This window comes from Eutrema salsugineum, unplaced genomic scaffold (genome assembly GCF_000478725.1).
Source record: "Eutrema salsugineum unplaced genomic scaffold, Eutsalg1_0 scaffold_3, whole genome shotgun sequence".
NCBI classification, from domain to species: Eukaryota; Viridiplantae; Streptophyta; class Magnoliopsida; order Brassicales; family Brassicaceae; genus Eutrema; species Eutrema salsugineum.
The window spans coordinates 7,755,013-7,773,697 of record NW_006256756.1 but is presented as its reverse complement, the minus strand read 5'-3'; the positions used below and the strand labels follow the sequence as shown (position 1 = coordinate 7,773,697).

General features: G+C 38.9%; 1 protein-coding gene across 1 annotated transcript; it reads left to right on the top strand.

Moving 5' to 3' along the window:
* The first annotated feature begins 6,294 nt into the window (after positions 1–6,294).
* On the top strand, positions 6,295–14,642 carry LOC18014296 (TMV resistance protein N). Its single transcript, XM_024154548.1, is given in 19 exon segments — positions 6,295–6,336; positions 6,479–6,652; positions 6,708–6,752; positions 6,755–7,028; positions 7,135–7,230; positions 7,263–7,345; positions 7,400–7,560; positions 7,686–7,858; positions 7,860–8,247; positions 8,298–8,630; positions 8,743–9,108; positions 9,110–9,253; positions 9,255–9,312; positions 9,315–9,591; positions 9,593–9,638; positions 9,803–10,074; positions 13,959–14,053; positions 14,153–14,419; positions 14,494–14,642. Coding segments are annotated over 18 exon segments (3,399 nt in total). The 5' UTR covers positions 6,295–6,336; positions 6,479–6,480.
* Positions 14,643–18,685: the final 4,043 nt, after the last annotated feature.

Genomic DNA, 18,685 nt, shown 5'->3' with positions numbered 1-18,685 from the left:
AGCAGTTCTGGAGGTGGAGAAGAACTTAGATAGAAAGGCTTGCTTGCATTGCTCCCAGGTTTGAATGGAGCCTCTTGGAAGATTCTTCTCCCATTGGTGAGATTTGTCACCAAGACTGAAGGGGAATAACCTTAGCTTGAAACTGTCTTCAGAAACTCCATTTATGTTTGTCAGGTCACACACTTTATCAAATTGATCCAAGTGTTCCAAGGGATTTTCTATTGCTAATCCATGGAACTTTGAGTTCTGGACCATATTCAACAATGATGCCTTCACTTCAAAGTTGTTGTTTTGCACAGGTGGTGCCTGAATTCCAGCTCCATACTGATGAGCATTTACCCTGTCATTCTCTCCAACATAGACCTGTGGCTGCTCATATCTCCTTTGCTGGTGTTGGAAGGGCTGATGTTGGTGGTGCACCTATTGTCTTTGTTGTGCATTGCCCTGATGCCTCTGCTGATGAGCTGGAGCTTGTCCCTGGTGGACATAAGCTTGCTGTTGATGCACCTGTTCCTGATGAACATTACCCTGATGTAACCCTTGACCAACTCCATTACCAGCTCCATTACCAGCTCCATTACCAGCTCCATTACCCTGAGCCTGTTGCTACTGAACCGGTTGTTCTATGTCCACCACATGCTCTCTTTGGTCTTCCATATCAGCCTGATCAATCTGTCTTCCACGTCTGTCCCTTCTCCTCCTTGGTACCAAAAGATTAATGTTGTCTTTGAGAGGGAAAGGTGGACCAAGGCTTCTTGATTTGGACCTGGTGTTCATGCACCTGAAATCACAAACAGAACTTGAAAGTAATCAGTAAAAACAAAAAAGAAAGCACTTGATCTCAAGAACAGATCAAAGCTTAATGCTAAACAATCCACAATTTGGCAACGGCGCCAATTGATAGACAAGACTTTTGAGGGTCTCAGGGCTATCAATCCCCTTGTCAATGTAGCACAAAGAGGTTATCAATCCAAGAATGTGGTGATAGACACTAAGCTATGTGGTTTTGAATGACTAATGACAACTACAAACTTAAAACAAGATTGATGACTGAGAAGTGATCAAACAAGAACTAAGCTATTGACAAGTGATGAGAATGTATGTATGATGATGAGAAAGGTCTTAGACATGATACTGGATTAGGGTGCCTTCAGTGATAAACTAATGAGCTAATGAATCATATGATCAATGCAATCCATTCAACTTAAACATCATTAATTGAGTTAATCCTCTCATGAAGGTATCAACTCCTATGCTAAAACAGTTTCTAACCTAATCATCATTAGTGAAACATGAATTAACAAGCATTAAGAATCAGTTTAATCTGTCATTTAAGCATATAGACAATCATTCCCATGATGAATAACACTTAAACCTCTAACAACCTTGGTTCAGACATTTCATCAAACACTTTTGGTGCATGAAATGCCCAGAATCTAGACCACATATGATTTGTATGGATCTAGCATTAAGAACAGGTTGTAGAGAATGAAATATGCATGATCTAACCCCTAAGCTCACTAATCTACCACTTAAGCACCCTAATCTACATATCTAAGACCTTAATATGGGATTACTCACTAATCATGATCAACACACTAGATCCTTTGCAAGATGTGTTGTTAATCATGATTAGAAGTGTAATTTGATGATGAGAAATGATAAAAACAAGATGGAAAACACTCTTGAAATCGATATTAAACTCAAAAGCAAGGTATTAACAAGTGGTTCTTTCACCAAAAAGGAAAAGGAGACTAAAGATAGGATAAGGTTCTCTCCAAATTAGGTCTAAAAATTATTTATAGAAGCCTTGGATGAACCGGGTCAGCCCGGAACAAACCGGGTAGTGACCCGGCTTTGGTGGGTAAAGAAGAAGTTTACGGTCTAGCAGGTTTTGGTCAGACCGTGGCAAGTGACCGTGTCAAGTCCTGTATCTCTTGTTCTTGGGTGAATCATGGTGCCATGGGTCTCCTCTGATCGTGATGCATGGGCGTGTCAAACGCCGAAAGATTGCACAAAGTTGCCACGGCCAAGTCTAAAGCCGTGGCGTGGAGACCGTGTCAAATGCCGAAAGATTGCATGAAGTTGCCATGACCAAGTCTGAATCCGTGGCATGTAGACCATGTCAAATGCCGAGAGATTGCATCACAAATGTTGTCTTGCCACGGTCAAGTGTAGACCGTGGCATTACCCCGTGGCAATTCCTGAATGCAAGTAAAATCCTTCCGCGACCAAGTGTTACCTTGCCACGGTCAAGTAGAGGCCGTGGCATGAAGATCGTGTCAAACCCTGAAGAACTGCAATCAAGTGCCATCTTTGCCTTAGCATAATTTCAAGGCCTTAATGAGGGTCATCAATCTCGCAACATTCAGGGCTCCTTGGACCACTTCGCGTTCAGGGAAGCATAACTTCTAGGGTACTTGTCTGAATGGTGTGATTCTAGTTTTAGAGGATAGAGGACTCAGACATATTCAACTTTGGTGAAGGAACCTTTGGTGCTTGGGAAGTGGAAGGTTTCCTGGAGGGCTCATCTTCGCAGTGCATTGACACGATCAGAAAGAGGCTTCAAGACATGTGTCCATTCCGGAAATGTTATCTTCTTGCTCATAGCTCCGAATTGAATGATCTCAGACGTTCTGGAAAGAGGACTCAAATATCTCGGATTCTGATGAAGGCCCTGTAAACTGAATCGGTCTGGAAGTGCACCGTCCTTTGCGTTCTTCGGAGCTCATCGGGTCGATCCAAAACGGCAGCGAGACAGGAGTTCCTTCCGACGAGCTTAACTCTCTGCTCACGCCTCCAAATCCTATGATTCCACCTGCTCTGGAACCATGATCCAATCTTCTCCAACTTTGATGAAGCACCCGACAACTGTATCGGATAGGAAGGTTCCCCGGACAGGCGATTTCGGAAATATGTCTGCACCCGGAATTTTGGCCGAGAAATTTAACTAGCCGGTATGCGTTTTGGCCGAGAAATCCACCCGCGGTACATGCGAATGACCGAGAAAAACCTTCCTGCGGTACGCGAGAATGGCCGAGAAACTCCAAAATCCATTTTCACCATCTTTTAAGCCTTGATCACCATTTCTCTTCCTGGATTCATCTTTTCAACTCCAAATAGCTCCAAATGCACCTGATAAACACTCCAAACATGCAAAGACTCACTGGGACCTAATGCAACTCCTAAGTCCTAAAACAAACTCTAAGGACCTAAAATGCATGGAATAAGATATGATTTAGAATGAAATATACAACCTAAATGATGTAAATTATGAACATATCAATAAACCCTAGAAATTTCGGATCCCTAAATTTTTCCTTAGCAAATTTTTAGTTGTGCGAGTTTTGGCTCACACATCCGCCTAATAGTCTCTCTATCTATTTTTAAGACCAAAATATCGGTTCTAATTTTCTGTCAGTGATATGTTTTCCAAAAACGATCGTTATGCTTTCACACGATCCTGATCATATGGTAAAGAATTTCTACTCATATCATATTTCTAAATGATGGTTATCAATGCTTACCTAGAATAACATAGGATGGTTTAATTTATCTTGTAATTCTGTTTTTCAAAAATATTTATTATCAATGCTTATCTAGAATAATTAAGGATGATTTAGAATAAGAAACTAAATATGTAAATTAAAAATAAAATCAAATTCAAAATGCAAAATAAATAACAGAAAAATTTACATATCCTCCATGTTAATATCGAAGGTTTCAAACATCTCCTCGTCTGTTTTACCAGCTCTCTGCGACTCCTCCCTCAGGCCAGATGTTTAACAGCCTCCCATTTACTGCTTCTGTATTGGGTCTGCAATGAGAGGGTTGCTTGCGGCGAGGATGTCGAACAGGGCGTTGTAGCCCTAGATTTTCTCTTTTATACATCGTCTTCATGGTGTTGAGCTCTTGCCGTAGAACCACCAGATCCTCAGCGCTCTGGTGTGACAAAGACAAAGCGACTGGATTATCCCGGATGGATCACATCCCTCAAACCCTTCTCTTCTTCTTTGGAGAAACCTATAAATAAAATCAATTAACATAGTAATTTGTGAGAAATTTTGTAAAGAAATATACTTATAAAAAAAATGTTAAAAAATTATCTCTTCATATATCTTGTCCATCTCGGCAACAAACAAAACCAGTGTCGACCGGACCGAGCTACCCCTAGGTGATAGCTGCTGCTGCTGCTGCTGAGATAGCTGAGTTTGACGCTCATCTATCTTTGCCCTTGGGTCATTGTAACCACTCAACCATATACCCTCTTTAACTGCCTCTGTAAGAGCCATGTATTCAGTCTCTGCCGTGGACAATGCAACAACCCTCTACAGCCCTGATTTCCAACTGATCACTGTACCTCCTGCAGTAAATACATAACCGGTAACAGACATCCTCTTGCATTTGCCTTCAGCATAATCTGAGTTGCAAAATCCTCGATCTCAAATTTGTATTGTTTCCGGATACAAAACTTCTTACTCTTAGTCTCCTTTATATATTTCAGAACCCACTTGACGGCCATCCAGTGTTCTTACACTGGTTTCCCCATGTATCTGCTGATTACCCCAACTAGATAAGCCAAATCTGCAGGAGTCCCAATCATTGAGTACATAACTGATCCCAGCGCACTTGCATAAGGTACCATCTTCATATAATCTGCTTGATCCTTAAGCTCCTCATCCGTCGCAGCTCTGAGTTTGAAATTCCCCCCCCCCCCAGTGGTGTTTTTACTCCTTACACTGATCCATGTTGAAAGATTTCAGAACCTTGTCAAGATATTGTTCCTGAGATAGCTCTAGAACCCCCTTCTGTCTGTCTTTCTTGAATTTCATGCCCAAAATCTTCTTAGCTTCTCCCATATCCTTCATTTCAAACTCCGACTTCAGTAGCTTCTTTAGAGAATTGATTTTCTCTTTATCCTTGCAAGGGATAAGTATATCATCTATGTACAGCAACAAGTAGATATATGACCCGTCCTTTAGCTCCTGATGGTAGATGCAGTAATTTTATTTGCGCCTTATATACCCTGCACTGAACATGAATGAAAGAAATATTTGATTCCACTGTCCTGGAGATTGCTTTAAACCGTAGAGATATTTTCTTAAGAAAGACACACAACATCAGACCATTCCTCTCATAACCTTCAGGTTGCTCCATGAGAATGTGTTCCTCTAAATTTCTGTGAAGAAAAGATGTCTTGACATCCATCTGCTCCAGCTCCATATCATGTTCAACCACAAACGACACAATATCATTCGGATTGAGATATGTTTAACCACAAGAGAGAATATTCCTTGATGTCAACTCCTTCTCTTTGTGAATATCCCTTTGCAACTAACCGAGCCTTAAATCTTGGTTCCTCAACCCCCTCTATCCTTGGTTTTCTTTGTTCAAACAAAAGCATGTCTCTGCTTTTGTAGAAACCTTCTGCATCTTCTAGAGTCTTTTTCCTTGGTTTAAACCTCTCAGCAAAACCTTCTTCTCTTCTCACTGCAGTAACTTTGTTTTTAGCTGAGATCTCTTTAAACCCTTTTCTTGGAGGGTAGTTATGAAGAAAAAACCAACAATGATTCTCTCTACTATCACATCACCGGGTTCATGGCTTCTCGACGGAAAATCTTTCTCAAGCCCAGGTCCTTATTCTCCTCCATATCCGATCATGATTCCAGAATTCCTTCTTCAGAACAAATTCATGGCTTCTGATGTTTTGTGTTTTGTTTTGTGTTTTTCGGGGTATAATTTTAGAATTTACGGATTGTTTTTCTTTTTCGGTTTAGGATCATGTTTGATTGGTTTATGATTAGTTTATAAACTGTAATCATGAAATTTAAAATTGGTGTGTATATAGATATAGAACTTCTTTTGTGTGGAGGTTTATGTATTCTTACACATCAACTGGAGTAGTTTTAGACAGAACCTCAAACGTTGCGTGAATTGAGTAAAGATACGAAACTTCCGAAGTAATATAGCCCGTCAACCCAATTTGCATCAACAGAAACGTTAGTTGTTGTTACAACTCATTTCTTTGTTTTTTTCAAGATGTAATCTCTAGCCTTTGGTTTTTTATTTATTTTTTATTTATTTTTGGAATTTTTCCTCTCAAAGTCAGTCGGAAGAAGACATCAGTGTCCACTTTTCTTTTAAACTGGACGCTTGGTTTAGATATTCTTGCTGCTATAATTTTCTCCTTTATCTGAATTTTCTTAATCGATCTATCTACTTTGACCAAAAAAATTTCTTAATCGTCTGTCTTATTGCCTACTTTGCGAATTTCCTAGGCACTAAGAGAAAGAAAGAGAATTCAATAATTAACCTGCCAAGAGGAATAAATTTCAAGTAAGCAAGCAACAATGTCTCTTGCTCTTTGTCATCTTTATGTTTTTGTTTCAAATTCGATTTACCCCTTCATGATTCACTTACAAAGCATGTATTTCTATGAAGTGGTTGCGTCATTTAATATCCTTAAATATTTGTCCAGGTATGGCTGAATCCAATAGAAAAATTCGGGAGCGATGGAGCTACGATGTGTTCTTAAGTTTCCGTGGATCAGATGTGCCGGATGGTTTTATAGCCTTTCTTTATGTGAGCCTAAAACTATCTGGGATATACACATTCAAGGACGATCAAGAACTAAGATTGGGAGAAAGGGGAGGTACGGGCTTAGGCCCAGAACCTCTTAGTTATTCAAAAAAAAAAAGGATTGGGAGAAAGCATTTCCCCAGAGCTGTTGAAGGCCATTGAAAATTCCAAATTCTCCTTGTTATTTTATCAAAGAGCTATGCTTCATCAGCTTGGTGCCATGATGAACTTAAGCACATTATGCAATGCCAAGGAAGCGACTCTGAACATATTGTGCTCACAATTTAGTACGATGTTTCTCTAGGAGACATATACCATCAAAATGAGTCATTTGGTGAATCCTACGATAAGCACAAAAGCTGTTACATAGAGAGCAAATTGCATCAGCGGAAGACAGTTTTAAAATAAGTTTCAAGTTTGGCTGGGACTTTCCGGGTTGACACTACACTGCTGGTTTGTTCCTTATATATCATCATACTTATCATTGTTAAGATACTTTGACTAGATTTCTTTTCACCATTTCAACCACTAGTTTTGTCCCTTGTGTTGCAGTAGTGACACTGATTTGATAGACCTTGTGAATGAAAGTATTCTCAGAATGCTGTCTAGTGCATACTTGCATTTACCAACAAACGTCTACTTTGTATCAATGAACTTATGTGCTTTGGTTGGGATGATGTCCATATTATCAGAATTGGCAGAGAGCTTATGTGTTTTGGTTCGGATGATGTCCAGATTATCGGAATTGGTGGAATGGGTGGGATCGGTAAAATGATGCTAGACAAGGCTGCATATAATAATTACGCACGTCAAATTGAAGGAACAAGTTTCATAGAAAACTTTGGGGAATACGTAAAGAAACTTGAATGGAAGGTTCATATTCGGCAAACACTTCTTTCTGATATCCTAAGGAGGCATAAGACAGTGTTCAACAACACAGATCATGCAGTAAAACATAGATTCCGCAATAAAAAATTACTTGTTGTATTTGATGATATTGAAGACATGAAGCAGCTTCATCCAATCGCAACCGATTCGAACTGGTTTGGGCCTGGAAGTAGGATAATCATTACAAGTAGAAACACGCATTTGTTAGATTAGCTCAGAGTTTTCAATATAAATATTCACCGAAGGCACTGAATGTTGAGGAATCTCTTGAACTTATAGATCGGCATGCCTTTAGAACAATTGAACCTCCTGAAGCATTTCGTCAGTTCTCAGAAAAGTTGGATGAATACTGTGGAGGACTACCCTTGGCTATGGAAGTCTTGGGTGCTTTCTCTTCAGAGAAACATTTCTGAGTGGAAAAGCACATTAAAATAATTGAAAAGAATACCTGATGATAACATTTAAGCAAAGATTCAGATCAGCTTTGATGCACTAAACGCTGTACAGAAAGATATATTCTTGGATATTTCTTGTTTCTTCATTGGAATGAATAAAGACTATGTAAGTTGCATATTGGATGGATGCGAATTAGAACCTGGCATAGGGCTCAGTGTGCTAAAAGAAAGGTGCCTCATTACAGTCCATGATAACAGGCTGTTGATGCATGACTTATTACAAGACATGGGAAGACAAATTTTCCAAGGAGCATCTCGGAACTGTGAGAGATAGAGTAGGTTGTGGGATCCTAATAATGTTATTGATGTATAGACAAACCATACTGTAAGGAACAAAATCTCTATGCATTCTTTCTCTCAGTTAGGCATTATAAGGGAGACTTGGGATAACATTTCTCTAATAAAAAAGCTTGTTTTCATTGTTTGGGAACTGATGGCATTGAATGACTCAGCCTAAAGACCGAAGTTACAGCTGTCAAAAATTTGGAGGTTAAAGCATTTTCAAACTTATGGAGGCTTCAACTGTTATAGCTCAGTCATGTATTGCTCAACGGAAGCTATGGAGATTTTCTGAAAGGTTTACAATGGCTTTGCTTGTATGAGTTTCCTCTAGACTCCATCCCAAAAAACTTGCAGTTGAGAATCTTAGTTGCTTTGGACTTTAAGTACAACAACCTTAAACGACTTTGGGATGATCAAAAGATGAAGGTTTAAAATAAATTATTTTAGGTTTTTTGAAATTTGAAGTTAGAGAAGTTAGTCTTCATTGTTGTGGTTGATTATTCTTTTCTACTGTTTGTTATTTTTGCAATATCCACAGGTTTTAAAAAAGTTAAAATACCTTGACCTCAGTCATTCTGTCCAGCTTACAGAGACTCCAGATTTCTCTTATCTGCCAAAGCTCGAGAAGTTGCTCTCGATAAATTGTAAGAAATTGGTTCTTATTCACAAGTCGATAGGGGCTCTACATAAAAAGCTGGTACTATTAAATCTGGAAGGTTGCACCGAGCTTAGTGATCTCCCTTTGGAACTTTACACATTGAAGTCAGTGGAAACTCTCACTCTATCAGGCTGCTCGAAACTCGAGAGATTGGATGATGCTTTAGGTGAATTGGAATCCTTGGCAACTCTTAAAGCCAGTTCAACTGCTTTAAGGCAACTCCCTCTTTGTGTATCAACTGAAGAAACTAGACGAATTATCTCTGGATGGCTGCAAAGGATTATGGATAGACAAGAACTACACTCATTCTGAAAATCGTCCTCGAGCTGCTCTATCACTTCCATTTTCATTGAATGGATTAAACTTTTTGAAAAAATTAATGTTTATGTTCGTGCAATCTATCTGATGGATAAATTCCTAGAAAACTTGGGAGTTGTGCTTCTCTCGAGGAATTGATCTTGGAGACAACAACTTTCGCCATTTGCAAACAAATTTTGCTAGTCTTCAAAATCTACATATTCTTAGAGTGGATAGTTGCTCAGGACTCCAATAAATGTTCAGTTTACCAAAAAAGTTGAGATCTTTATATGCAAGTGATTATATCATGTTGGAAAGAACTCCAGATTTAACAGAGTGCACTTTGTTGAAATCATTGCACCTCACAAATTAATTAAATCTTGCTGAGACCCCATAGCTGAATAAACTGGAAAAGGTTGGAGTCATCCACATGGATGTGTAACCGTATATCAGATACTTATAGGAAAAGAATCATGCAGGTTTTTTTTTTTCCGCCATATCTCTCTTTATGTCATAATCTACTAAATTTATTCCTGATTCTTGATATTCGAACGACTGAACTGCCTTAGACTGCTTTACAGTTAGTAATGGTCACAGCAACGTGTCATTGGTTGTGGTTATATGATGGTTTTTTGTGTTACAGGGATGGGCTGTGGGTGCCAATGGGAGGGTTTTTATCCCAGGATCTACCCTTCCTAACAGGGTTAGCTTCAAGAATGTGATGAAGTCAATCTCTTTTACGGTGCCTAAAGCTCTGAATCCTGATCTGGTTGGGTTTACCTTGTGTTCATCATATGTGAGCCAGCAAGACAATGTGATTTCTAGAGACTCTCCAAAGATCAGAGTCAAAAATCAAACGAAAGGAAGTGTATGGAATGATGATGTAGCGTTATTGTCGTCTTATTGGGCTTTGGTGTTTGTGTTTTATTTGTTTATTCTTTTGGTGTTTTAGGAACAAGTGTTTTGAGATTTCTTTTATTTATGTGTAAGTAGATTTACATCAAGATGTTAGAGTGTTTTTCTCTTGATTGCTTTCTGATTCGATCTTATCTCCTTAAGTCGTATAAATGGAAGGAGCTGTACAAATGTTATTTCGGCAGATGAGGCAGCCAAACTTGCGTTGTTTATGGAACCCATCCAACTCCATACAAGTTAGTGTGGCTAGATACAAAGACAGAGGTTCATATCTCAAAGCGTTGTCAGGTGCCGTGCTCTGTTGGTTCTACTTATAAGGACGTGGTGTGCTGTGATGTCATCCCCATGGATGCTTGCCACTTACGGTTAGACCGACCTTGGCATTACGATTGTCACACTACACGTGATGGGTTCGCAAATACACATTCATTTGGTTAAGGATCCTAAACTAAAGTAAACAAAGTGATAAACTTATGGGGGTTTTGGGTTTTTTTATTAAAGATCATAAACTAAACCTAATCTAATATTTACGGGAAATAAGATGCAATGATAAATGAATTGTTGAAAGAATATCTCAAGGATGTCGACTCAAACTATAGACTCTAAACTCATAGGTGGCGATTTAGACTTTTCCAGTTTACTCTTATTGATGTCAAAGCATTTCCAGTTAGCCTCTGGGCGATTTATCTTCATCTGTTTCTGGGATCTGCATGGAACTAGAATAGATATGTGTATGATTAACCAACTCTCGCCATCGTAATCAACTAATCACTCAGATCTCACAACTAATTCTCGCTCTCATGCAAGAGATAAGATCATGCATCAAATATTGAATACGTCTGCTCACATTAAATATTGAATTCGTCTGCTTTACACTTAATGAATGTAAAGAGCTAGTTGACTGGAAGTTAGATCTATGTGTGTAGATTTTCGCATGACGGATCAACGAACTAGTTATGCTTGTATTTTGGTGAGAATTTTCTAGACTAGGTTCAAGTAAATGTTTTATGATAGGTTATGGTTAAGAAGGACGGTCACTGAGATATTGTTTAGTTCTTGTGGGGTTTAAAGTTTCTTTCCAGCTTAATCTATGTTTTGTTTGAAGACAAACAAAGGTTAAAGTCTGGAAAAGTTGATAACACCGGATTTTGACCATTTTTATGGATCATATTAATATCTTATGCAGGTGTTTTAACTCTGTTCTCAATGGTTTTTCAAGTTTTGTCAATTTTTAGGGTTTCAAAAGACTTTTCAGGAAATTTGGACTAAGGATGTGCAATTTGGAACAAATTAGCAATTTTGGATAAATGCAGACCGTCTGAAGTATGTCAAACGATGAAGGCCTACTCACCGTCTGATCACCGCAAAATTTTTAGACAACATAGAGGATACAACCAGATTTCTAATGCATTTGGCTTGGAGACAATCCAACAGTTAGATCTTCAGATACTCCCAATGCAGTAAAGACAGAAAATGCAGTCATGGAGGAGAGCACAAGCCGGGACCGCGGCCAGGCTATATTTCACTGCGGAAACAAGCACCACGACTGCGGCCAGTAGTCATTCACTTCCCAGACAACCTATTCCAGGCCCAAGTCGATTTCCTTCATTATATTTGATGCACTAGGTGTCCAAGACAACTCCAGAAACTATAATTACCCCCTTTAGGTCATTCTAAAGCGGCAGACGCAGGCGAAAATAAGGAGAGTCTGTGCACGAGTTTTACAAAAACCCTAGAGAGAGTAGCCTTCTTCGAAGGAGGAGCCGCCGAGGAGAGCATAATTGCGCCTCCATCTGCAACTCTTTAATTTCCAGCAACTTTAAATACTTTATGATGCTTTGTTACAATATGTTTAGGTAGTTTCCCAGTTGGGTTTAAAGATATTTTTCAAAGGGGATTTCGTTTGTCTTCTATGAATAGCTAGATTTAGGATCAATAATATTCTAGGTGTTCTTCGTTTACATTTATTTTTTACGGCATGATTCTCTGCTGGCCACTTAGAACTCGATATAAATATGATATGTTGCAAAACTTTTCACTGATTGTCTGACCGAGGGTGAAACGAGCAATTCTGTTACCATAGGAGTGGAAACCTACCTATGGGTGAGCTGTGAATGTTGATGAGTCTTGTTCAATCTACATCTACTCCCTTCCAGGACCAGAGTGGTAACCTCCTGGTCAGGGTTGCGAGAGATAGTTGGTTAGTGCTGCGAAAGTAGGCTAGTCATACTTCCATGCCTCGAGTACTAGAATATCCGTTGTCGATTACCTTTATCATTTATTTCTGTCAAAGGTTTAGTCCATGAATCCTTGCGAATACCCTTAAGCCTAGCATCCGTTTTTAATTGCTTACACCTTCGATATTAACTTGCTTTTACCTGCTTTCATTTTCAATTGCTTTTTACTTGCCTTCTAGTTTAGATTTAGAGACAACCCAAAACCAAAACCCAAATCTGTTTAGTTCTAGTCTGATTTAAGCATTAGAGTGAATTCATACTGAAACTACTAAGTCTCTGTGGATCGATATCCTAAGTACTACAGCGCACATTTGTGCACTTGCAGACATTTAGGGGTTATAAATTTAAAACCTGAAGCTTTGTAAAACCGACAACCCCGTTTTCCATTGCATCACAAGTGATTCCCATTTTTGATGGGGATAAATACGATTTCTGGCATATCAAGATGACAACAATTTTCAAAACCAGAAAATTGTGGATCAGGGTGGAAAACAGAGTTTCGAGCCGACCGACACAAAGTGAAGAGACTCCTGAGGTGTTGCAACTAAAAAGGAGATGGGAAGAAGAATAAACACAGTACTTGATGGCGCTGCAAATTCTACTAACTGCAGTTTCAAATCAGATATTCTCTCGCATAGAACCAGCACAAAATCAAAGGAGGCTTAGGATTCTCTGCTAACCGAATTTCAAGGGACTCCACAAGATTGATTGATCAAACTTCAATCGTTAAGAAGGGAGTATGTAAACTTGAAGATGAACGAGGGTGATAAGATCAAAGTTTTCACAAATAAGTTAATTGATTTGTGAAATCAATTAAGGGTTCACGGTGAAGAGAAGACGGACTATCAGATTGTCCAGAAAATACTTATATCTCTCCCAGCGAGATTTGATAGTATTGTGGCTATGATGGAGCAAACAAAAGATTTGATTTCATTGTCGGTAACATAGTTAATAGGAACTCTGAAGGTACATGAAAAACGTGTGTTCATTGTTCGACCAAGGGAGAAAGTTCTGATTTTAAATCAGAAAATAGCAAAAAGTGGTGTTGTGTTTATAAGAAAAACACCAACAGGGAAGCCGGCTGTTGGAGGATACAGAGTTTGGCTAATGGGCAAAAATGTTCAAGAAACAAAATTGAATGTTACAACTGCAGAAGAGTTGGGCATCTCTCAAGAGAGTGTCGTTTGAAAAAGTATGAACGAGCAGATATGACTCTTGAAGGTGAAGATGAAGAAGAGCACATGATTTTTAGTGCATGTGAAGAATCAGCAAAAATAATAGAAGAAGATAGCTAGGAAGTGGAGAACGGATAAGGCATATCACTTGAAAAAGACATCAGGTCTCAAGGTTTCAAGAATTAGGGAGAAAGCTTTGATTAAGACCGAAATTCAATTAAATGGGAATTTGATTTATAATTGAGTTTGATCTAAATTTTATTTGATATTTTAGTTTAGTATGTCAAGTCAAAGCGTGTGTGTGAAAAGATGTGTTTTAGAGACGTGTCTATTAAGTAAAAGTAGTTATTTATATTAAGAGTCACAAGAAAGAGTAGTTGCATGTATTGATTTTCATGTCTATTGAAGTCTATTTAAACGACTGCAAGACCCTGGGTCTCTGTGTCACGTGGGGGCTATTAATGTGGAGCAGTACCTTTTCCCGCTTCAACGTTGGAGTTCCTGGTTCACCTTCTGGGTTTGAACATGTCGATCTCAGTGTTGGTCGCAATCAGATGACATATGCCGGTAACAATCATTCCGCTGTATAAATAATATATGTACATATACATATAAACAAAGAGAATATGCAGCTAATTGATGGAGTGTTTTTGTCTAAATATATAGGTTTATACGGTGAAGGCGCAATTTTACAGCTCACCCAACGGAGACTGGCTGAAAATCTTACTGAGGATGAGCTGGCCGAGTTGGATGATGTTCATCTGGCGGACTGTGACCCTGCTTTTGAGGATGATGATTTGACTACTGCTTTGTCATCTAAAGTGAATCTCCTGGACACAGAAGGGAGGGTGTTCAGTGAGGAAGGTTTCCTACATGGACCGAGCATGACCAGAGAAATCGCTAACTTGAAACTTAGACCTCCACTCTGCGGAGGTACAACCCTCACTATAACGTTTTCCTAATAAGAAATATGTTAACATGTTAATATTGTTGTTATCGATTGTCAGGACCAGTATCCACCTTATGTCTCCAATCTTCGAGCAGTGTACCACCCAAAATGGCCCCACATGTTGATAAGGGAAAAGGCAAGATGCGCGAAGAAATTAAAAGGGACCCTTATCTTGGGTTAACCATTGGCTGCTTAGGATTTAATTGATTTCAAATGCTTTTCTAAAGGCTTTAATTAGTTTTACAAATTTTTGTTATGATTTCGATGTATTTGTAGTTTCAGGAAACTTAGGGAATATGATGGCAAAATGGAAGAAATCCATATTTTTAGCTCATAGTCGGACTGTCAAACGTTCAGCCTCAAATGAAGACTTTCTCACCGTCTGATCCAATTCAAATTTGGTGACAATCAAGAGGACACAACCAGATTTCCATAGCACTTTACATCACAAAGATCCAACGGTGCAATCATAAGATACATGGAGAACAAGTTGACCCAGTTCACCAGTCCCGGAAGACTCTCACCTGCGGGAACTACATGTTTTTCCTGCCCTGGAAGACTCTCACCCTCGGTGAACCATAGGACGAGCCACAAGGCCTAACATCAAAGCCCACTTCGCCATTTCTCTTCAGAGAAGCCCTAAATGAGACCTGGAAGACCTTAGGACCTATAAATACATTGTTTAGCAGCCCTAAACGGGTGTGTGCTCCTGTAATGAGATTTTGAGCCACCAAACTCTGTTTTTCTAGGGTTAAGCGATGGAGATGGGGATTCTTCCCCAGATCCATTGTTCTTTCTCCTTTTAATCTTATTAAATTTTCTGTTTCATTCTTTTGCATTCTTTCATGTCTTTCATCATTTATTGCATCATGTAGATTAGTCCCAGAGAGTTAAGTTGTTTGAAGATATCGACAAGCATATATATCGATTAGGATTTCTATTGTTCTAGACCATATTCTGGATCTCATCTCTTCTAAGTTGTTCATAAAGCATGAGAGTAGATTCATGACCTATTCTCTGAGCCTAGGATCGATAAGAGCCACGAGAGTGCTGTATCAGATCATCCGTACCTAGCTTCAGAAGAACATAGTCGTTATAGGAGTCGAGAACTACCTATAGAGAAGATGTGAGCAGACAAATTCAATATCTAATGCATGATATTAAGTTTAGCATGAGAGCGAGAGTTAATTGCTAGATCTAAGATATTAGTTGATTAAGGTGACGACAGTTGGTTAATCATACATATGTCTATTCCAGTTAAATGCAGATTCCCAAAAACAGATGAAGATAAATCTCCCGGAAGCTAATTGGAAATGCCATCATATATTGATTAGAGTAAACCAGAGAAAGTCTAAATCGCCACCTATGAGTTTAAGTGTCTTTAGTTTGAGTCGATATGCTTTAGATGTTCTTTTAACAATTCATCATGCATTGCATTTTTTGTGAATATTAGATTATGTTTAGTTTAGGATCTTAATCAAAACTCCAAAACTTTAATTGGTTTATGATTTTGTTTACTTCCAGTTTGTTGTTTCTCGCAGATTAGACATCCTCCCTGTGGATCGACACCCTAAGTCCTACAACGTACATCTGTACACTTGCAGACACTAGGGTTTTATAAATTTAAAACTTTTGGAGGACGAACGGGCTGGTTCAAAAAACAACCCTAGGCCCGCAAGCCACCAAGTTTTTGGCGCCGTTGCCCGGGAGGATTTTAGTCTCAGGAGGTCTAAACCTGGGAGGCTGAAGCCGCAGAAGACTATATATATGTCAAGTTTCTGCCAAAGCAACATAGGAAGTAAACCAAATTCATAAACACCCTAACTTTTTCTTTTTCTGCTCATTCTCTTTCTCTCTTCTGTTTGCCCTAGTTTCAGAAACCTTTGAAGCATGGATCATCTAAGGAGAAACCCTAAAACCATCTCCAATGATTACCTCTATTTTTTCCTCTAAAATAGAGAAACTCTAAAATAAAGGTGCATTTGTCTCCAATGGTTACCTCTATTTTTCCCTCTAAAAAGGAATATTCTCAATATATTCTTTTTGTTATTTGTTCTTAACACCTTTTATTAATAAAATTTATGAATTGACCCCACTTATTTTTTTTTTACAAAAACTTACACAAATTATAATAATACTAATTTTGATAAATAAAATTTGTGAATTAATCTTTTATTTTACTTTTATAAAAGTTTTTATAAATTATAGTAATACTAACTTTTGACTACTAAAATTTTTAAATTAATCCCACTTATGTTACTTTTTTATGAAAGTTTCAACATATTATAATAATATTAGAAGTAAAAATTCATTAAAAAATTTTTTTTTTAAAAAAATCATAAGTTTCAACAAATTATAATAATATTAAAGGTAAATTTTTTAAACTATAACCAAAATTATCACATTTCTATTCACAAAGAATTATACTTTTTGCCTAAATAGAAAGATTTAAAAGTTAAAGGACTACTTTACAAATAAAAAAGTTCACTTCTATTATAGAGGGAAAAAATAGAGTTCTTCTATATTTTGGAGAAAAAATAGCAATCTCTATTTTAGAGGTGAAAATAGAGGTGGGTTGGAGTATAATCTCTATTTTGACCTCTAAAATAGAGATGGGTTGGAGATGCCCTAACCCCGAGCGAAGTTCCTGCAACCTGTGTGAAGCTCCCTGCGCATGTGAATCACCCTCCAGGCATGATTTTGATCATCATCTTCGGAACCGTAATCCGAACCACCACCATGGAGACTCGCGACCTCCACACCATCGAGATGAACCCTATTCACCATGCCTGGTGAACCGTTGACCATCTCATCCTCTTCCTCATCAGATTCTGCACCAAAACGCTGAGGCTGATCAATTTAAGCTCCAACTGAATCGATTAGGGGCTATGCTGAATCAATACCTTGATTTTCAAGTTGTTACGGAATCTACCCTGTACAAGAGGATCGATGACCTCATTCACCATGTGAGATCGCTAGAAGATCTGCACTCTCAAGACATAGCTGCCCTAAAGAGGAAGATAGATGCTTTTGAGGAAGAGCAGCCAAGACAGAAGTATGATATCCTTCAAGGATCCATCGATACCAAGGCTACTAAGCTAGAGATCAAAGAGGCCAATGAAATCGCTTCATGGTACAGAGGAAAGACGGTGAACTTCAAGAGATTGAATTTTGCCTGAGCAAGCGAGCACAAGAGCATGGAAACCAATTCTGACATCAAGCATCTCTCTAATTGGAGACACAAACCTTGTTGTGAGGAAGATCTTTGAGAATCATAAGAAGGATTCTCTTGTTCATGGTCAGCAAAAAGAAGAAGAACCAACCAATTATGATGCAGGAGATCTCACAATGGACACCCATAATAACCCTGAAGACATCCTGGAATAGCAAGAAGGAGAAGCAGCTGGGCAACCTTCGGATTTCCTCACCGCGGCCGCGAGGATTTCATCCGCGGCCAGGCCCATCCTCACCGTGGTCGCGAGAGCTTCACCCGCGGCAGGGAGAGAATTATCCGCGGGAACGACTTCCCCATCCGAAAGAAACCTCCATCCCTGCCTGAGCTCACATCACCAAGACTCTGCAGACCTAGAAGAGCATGAATCTTACATCCCATGCATGAAGATCACAGAAGAAGAACCAGATGTCATAGATGTGGAGGATGAATCACCTAAGAGGATCGAAATGACATACATAGATTGGATCAACGAGTTTGATGCTGCAAAGTTCTATTGTGATTCTTATTCTGCATTTGAGGCACCAGATCATCCACAGGAAAGACCAGTTCAAACTCTGCACAAAGTTCAAGACAAAGGTCAATTTCTTATCTCTTCTGACATTAGAGGTGAAAGATTCCTCAATATTCTTTGTGATTCTAGAGCTTGCATTTACATGATGTCCAAAGCAACTGCTTTGAGACTTGGCATTAAGCACATCTGAAGTACCAGGACAAGATTAGCTTAGCAGATGATTCAAGTGCAACACCAAGAAGGATAGCCCGAGACATTCCTTTAAGGATTGGAGATTGCATTGCACCTGTCGATCTATACATAGTGAAGACCAAAGATTACTCTTATCCAGTTATTCTTGGATGGCCTTTCTTAGCAACTGCTGGAGCCATCATGGATTGGCCCAACAGGAGAGTTTCTTTTGCCAATATCGACAAGGACATCTTTTATGAGGCTACACCACTTAAGAGCAAAAGAGGTGCGCATATAGCCCATGCATTTGAACCAGAAGAACTCTGGAGTGAT